At 37.0% G+C, this 6,319-nt stretch overlaps 1 protein-coding gene across 13 annotated transcripts in view; it reads left to right on the forward strand.

The window, feature by feature from the left end:
* dtna (dystrobrevin, alpha) overlaps positions 1–6,152 on the forward strand; it is a 34,648-nt gene extending 28,496 nt beyond the window's left edge. For 12 of the 13 annotated variants that reach the window (XM_047368052.1, XM_047368060.1, XM_047368057.1 and 9 more), the window contains 6 exons: positions 605–764; positions 842–931; positions 1,005–1,104; positions 1,269–1,392; positions 1,480–1,518; positions 3,547–6,152. In XM_047368052.1, the coding sequence (XP_047224008.1) occupies positions 605–764; positions 842–931; positions 1,005–1,104; positions 1,269–1,392; positions 1,480–1,497 (492 nt within the window). In that variant the 3' untranslated portion in view covers positions 1,498–1,518; positions 3,547–6,152. The remainder of the gene's footprint in view (positions 1–604; positions 765–841; positions 932–1,004; positions 1,105–1,268; positions 1,393–1,479; positions 1,519–3,546) is intronic. The other variant, XM_047368053.1, reaches the window with a different exon arrangement.
* The last annotated feature ends 167 nt before the right edge of the window (positions 6,153–6,319 follow it).

Consider the following 6,319-nt stretch of genomic DNA (forward strand, 5'->3'; position numbering starts at 1 on the left):
TAGATGACTTCTGAAGGCAGTTGGTTGGAGTATATGTTATTTAAGGTTATCAGAGAAAGTTGGGCTAAACAAATATGCATGCCACAATTTTCCGATTTTTTGTAAAAGAAAAAAAACCTTTGAAAACGATGCAAAATTCTCTTTCCACTTCACAAGTATGTGCTACTTTGCGTTGGTATATTATCTAAAATCCTATTTTATGTCTGGCGACCTGTCCAGGGTGTACCCTGCCTCTTGCCCATAGACTGCTGGAGATAGGCACCAGCTCCCCCGCGACCCACTATGGAATAAGCGGTAGAAAATGACTGACTGACTGACCTATTTTACGTAATATACCAACAATGCTGAGCATTTGTGAAATACTGGTATTGTGGACATAATAGTAAATGCAGCTGTACGGCTTCATATATCTTGCATGTGCAACACTAGTTTTGGTTCCTGCTTTTCAGAAAGCTTAAATGAATAAAACCACAACAAGAATGAGACGTATGCAATACTTTGTATAGTTTTTGTTTTATAAGTATTTTCCTCTGACAGTTTGCAATTAGACCAGTTTTCCATTAGCACCACGACACAGCTTTAAAACAGTCGATGTGCTCTGCAGACTCAGGGTCCCGGCTCTCCACGCTCTTCTCCCAGCCACACCATCAGCCGGCCGATCCCCACGCCCATCCACTCAGACTCTGCTGGCACCACCCCAACTCACACACCTCAGGACTCACTCATGGGCGTGGGAGGGGATGTTCAGGAGGCCTTCGCTCAGGGTAACACAGCACTGCCTGCATTTTGCCTCCTTAAAGCTCTATGTAGTCTCATTAAAACACTTTGACATTTTTCAAAGGTCCAAGGAGAAATTTGAGAAATGACCTTCTCATTGCTGCTGACTCTATAACCAACACAATGTCATCACTTGTTAAGGAGCTCAATTCAGGTAAACATAAATGGAAAAGAAACCATTAATTTCCAGACAACAGCTTTTTCAATTCTTATGGTGTTCTCCACAGAAGGTGGCAGTGAGACAGAGAGCCTCTTGGATTCAGACTTTGGACGGTGTGACCTAATGGCTACAAATTCTTCAGATTTTTACTTCACTTATAAACCAAGGTATTCATTAGCTAGCTATACTGACTGAAGAGTGTTTATTATTTTATGCATTTAATCAGTTGTCTAAAAAACATCAATGCATAAGTTCATACATTGCAGTTTAGTGTAAACGGTGTTCAAGATGAGAATTCTTTTTCTATTGTGTTGTGATTTTTTTGGTCAAGTATCTGTCCTGCTAGAGCTGCAGAAGAAGAAGGTTTTGATAACAATCTGGAGCAGCAGCTAGAAGATGAGCTCAAGTTGGAAGAGCTGGTGAAGCACAGACAAGAGACGGACAAAACGTGCTTGGTGAGATCTAGCTTTAGATAATGTGGCTTTTAATTACTTAAATAGCTTTTCATTCTTTAACTTGCTGTATGTTATCTGTTTGTCCAGGTGACAATGGAGCAGTGACTGTGGAAGTCCAGGAGCCTGGTAAGTTGTGTGGAAAGACTTAATCAGACTGAAGTGCTAAATCTTCCTTGTTGTAAGAAGTCAGGGAATAAAAAATGTTTTCATTCTGTTAAAATTCAAACAACAGGAAAAAGTTTTCTCGGGAGAAAGAAAATGAATTTTCTGACTGACTCAGAGACATCTTTTAGCTGAAACAATAATCCACCCAAAACATCTGGTAACTTACTCATCTTTCACATTTAGAAGAATTCTTGGAACGGCAAACCAATGATTCTCTCTTGTTCTTGCAATATACAGTGTATATAAAAAGTCTACACACCCCTGTTAAGATGCCTGCTATCTGTCAAGTAAAGAATGAGACCACGATAAATCATTTAAAACCTTTTCCACATTTAGAGTGAGATATATTCTGTGCAAATCAACTGAAAATCAAATAAATCTGTTGGAGTGAAAAATATATTAAACAAAACGTAACTGCAGCAATCTGGTTGCAAAAATGTGCACAACCTTAAAGTTTGTTGAACCATCTTTTAATTCAGTTTAAGCATTCGTTTTTCATGTGATAGGACTTAATTAGCATACTACATCTTGTCTAGGGCATTTTTGCCAAATCCACCTGGCAAAAGTTCTCCAAATCTATCAGATTGTGAGGACGTCTCTTTTCCACAGCCCTTCTCAGGAGACCTCACAGATTTTGTGTCAGATATTGTAACTATTCCAAATGTTTTACTGTCTTCTAATGCAATCACTCATTTATTGATTTTGACGCACCATTGGACTCCCAGTGATGCTGAAGAATGAAAGTCTTCTTTAGCTTAAGCTTTCTAGCTGACAGCTGAAGATGATTCTGTCCACCTTGGCAAAGAGTTGTGTTTCATCTGAAGAAATGAGCCCTATATTTCACTGTGGCTTGGATATTCTTTTGAAAATGTGCTACATTGTTGTTTGTTGGAATTGTGGCAAAACTTTTCACTTTGGTTTTATCAGACTATGACACATTCTTTCATAAGGTTTTGGGAGATTTTAGCCAGGCTTGCATGTTATTTTTTTTTTTTCAAACCTACTCCATATTCCAGACATATGTAGAATACTAAAGGTTATGGAGAATTGCCAGATTTCATTTATTATTTATTTTTATATTGTTCCTGATGTTCTATGTTTTGAGAACAACAGACACATTTGATGACTTTCTATACTTATGGCATGGCGTAAATATATAGGGCTGGGATTTTTATTTTCCTGTCCATAAAAACTCTTTGCATTGGAGCGAGTGGTGCACATACAGTAGAAAAAGGCCACACTTGTGTATATTATATTAAAAAATCAAGCAATTAAAAATAAATACATTATCTAGTCAAATGTAGGAACTATTTCATGGGTGTAGAGCATTTATTTTTATTTCAATACGTTTCTCTTCCCATCCCAAATTTGACCATTTTGTTACTTTTTTCGGTCAAACTTAGCCCAAGCTAACATAGCTTTGTCTTGTCAGCTCAATAAATGTTATGTTTTCACTCCATATTGTTTTTGAATTTTAAAACTTTAATATCATCCTTTATTTTTTATGTACCTAAAGCCCAATTTGGAATGAGCTTTGCAAATTAGGTCAGGTACTAAATATTGACCGGTAACCATATCAAATTGAGCAACAATGGTGGCAGATGCATATACAGTGAAATGGGAACGTTCCTCTGTCTATCGAAGAATGCAACTATCCATGCTGCTGTCCTAGTTTTATCTTGTAGCTAATGTAATGACATTTGTATAATTTATGAATAAATGTTCCTTAAATATATTTGCTGTGCTGGCATGTTTCTCATCTCTGCACCTAACGAGGTAAGTAAGCAACATAGGATTAAAGCTAGTGCATTTCTTTAGAGCTCTGCTTTCCTGCTGGGGATCATAGATGGAAAACAGGAGCAGGAGTAGGATTCTTTTTAGTTCATATTTTTGTTACACTGCATTTATTCTACTTTTTATTTACATACATCTAAAATATCTTGAACACCATTATAATGTTGTTTGTGACATGTTTTCATTTCTCCACAGGTTAGCAATATAGAAAGCAACAATAGTAGAAGACACTGGGAGAAGCAACACTGGGCTGAAAACACGCAGCACTGAAGACATGAAGAATTGAACCTGCGCTAAATCCAACCATAGAAATATTACATTTATGTAAAGATATATTTTTTACCCAAGCACATATTTAAGGTAAAACTGTGAGCTGGTGTGGAGAGATTAAATACTGAGCTTTCTATTACACCACCGGTGCCATAAAACACAGTTATTTCAGAACTTTTATTTGAGTTTTTGTTTGAATCCTTTAGTAACCGTACACTGTAAGTACAAGGTGGTGAACCACTTTCTTTCAAAATCTTATGTCTGTTGACACAACGAACCAGGCTTAAATCTAGATTTTTCACCTGATTTTTAAGTCATGCTGACAAACATGAGAGTGCATTTGAGCCAAGGGTATAAAACGCTAACATCTGAAATATTTTTATGTATTACTGTGGTCGGGATACGTACGTGAACAAATTTAGCACTATTTCATACATTTCTTACTGTTGCTACTTGTAATTGCCTTTCTGTTCTTTTTCTTTTGTTGTTTAGTTTTACTTTTTTTACAGGTGGATCATGTATATTATTTGTTTTCTTTGGGGAATCGGTAATAATATTGCACACTGCCTTAGGTGATTGTATAACCTCTCATTGTAGTTCATTCTACAGTACTTGTCACTGCAGCATCTAGTCTGAAGGCTAAAGAACAACTACAGCAATGCTGGATGTCTTTAGTGAGGTTAAACCCATTGCAATTTAGGTATGGTTTTGCAAATACAGCCCCCTTTTATTTATAAGGGTATCCTTGGTGGAGATTTTAAAATCTGTGTTAAAAAAATCTGCTTTAATTTCAATAATCCCACATTAAAAATGTAGAAAAATCTAATTTGGATACATTTATACAGTGGAGAAGAATTTCCAAGTTAGAGAGTAATTGTTTTGAACAAAATCACTGGTGCCATAATCTTTTGAAGCAAACAGAGGGATGCATCTATTACCATTCCTCTTTGCAAAATGCTTCTATATCACCTGGCATCCTTGGCCTTCTCTTGCACTCTTCTGCTCTACTGGCCCAGCTGTTTTTCTGAAAGAACTAGGTCTTGGATGGAGATGGACATTAGAAGAAGGTTGTTTTTTTTTTTTCTGGTGAACATTTCTGTGTAGACTTAGCCATATGTTTTGGATCATCACACTGCTGAAAGATCCAATGATGACCTATTTGTCCTTGAATTGCAAGGAATATATGATAGAAAGCTCTTCCAGTGCTTAAGGACGAGAAACAGGCCCACAGCATCACAGATCCTCCACCACACAAAAGGGGGCATGAGGTGGTTTTCCACATATTCACCATCTGTTTCATGCCAGACTGAGACTGATGTATGAAATATGATTGAGCAGAAGTGTTCAATCATACATAATACAAAAGCACACAGTCCTAGTTAAATATCCAGTAGTTCTTTGTGAACTACTGGAACTTTATTATTCATTTTAAATTGAATTGAAATTATATTACTGAAGTATGAATCAGAATTAATATAAATGACATTGGTGTTTTCGTTGACATCCAACCTTCTGCTGTTGGAAAGTTTGATGTGTCAGCTATGGTTGAAATTTCCTCATGTTTGGAGTCTGACAACAACATGGATGATCATCTCACAGGGAGTACTGACATTAGCTTCCAAAATAACACAAATCAACTTTGTGTAGTTGATCAGGACAGAAACTTGCAGCTAATGATGCTATATACTGTATGTGTCCAGTACTGCAGTCCGTCCTGCATTATACCTGCTGCTGTATCGACATTCTTTATTTTACTATAGAGTCTTACAGATGGTTAGAAACACATTGAACTGTGTACAAATAGAAACTCCTCAGCCACGTCAGAGAGTACTGCAGACCTAATATTTTCACATTGTCCGTGTTTTGAGTGATTTTCAGGTTAATTTGAAAGGGACAGCAAAATTACAAGCCGTGTTGTTTATCACATTTTCTCCTGCCCTACATGCACAGTTCCTCCCCTTCAACCTGTAAGAGATTTAAGGTCTTATGCTTGGTATTAGTTGGGTTATAGGAAGCTTTAGAAAGCTGAGTCAGCTGAGTCCTGCACAGGCACAGTTTACCAGCTGACATTACTCATCAAAACAGCCGTTAAAAACTGCAGGTTATACCAACAGGAATCACTGAAGCAATCCAAACCAGTTTGTACAAAAACCTTCTAAATCTTAGTGTTTTAACCGAGATATACTGTAGAAGAAGTTACTGTAAGAGGCTGCCAAATTACCGCAGCGCTCCAAAAAAATACAATTTAGCCAAGCATTGATCATAGATTACTCCCTTTCTATGATTTAATCTCATTACTCTCACAAATCACCATGTGGCTCGCACACCAACACACATTCTTGATGCCTTGCAAGTGTGTGTGTAAAAAACTTTGCCCTGCCACTTTAGATAAAGTGGCAAGCCCATCTAAAATCATAAATGTGTGAAATATATCTAGCTTGATTTTTTTTTTTTATATCTTTCAAGCAAGTTCATAGCAGTGATTTTTGCATGGTGGTGGTGCATAATAAAGTGTTGACACAGTATCACAATTTTTGCCTATGAACTCTCCTTTCTCCTTTTCCATTTCAGAATGGCACACTTCAATTGGCTCGGTTTGACTCTGCTCATTTATTATCTGTCATAAATGCACCATTGGCTACCCTCAACCTATTGTCTATAATTCATCACTGAGACTCACCATTCGAGGAAACATAAA

Source organism: Girardinichthys multiradiatus, chromosome 6 (assembly GCF_021462225.1).
Source record: "Girardinichthys multiradiatus isolate DD_20200921_A chromosome 6, DD_fGirMul_XY1, whole genome shotgun sequence".
NCBI lineage: Eukaryota > Metazoa > Chordata > Actinopteri > Cyprinodontiformes > Goodeidae > Girardinichthys > Girardinichthys multiradiatus.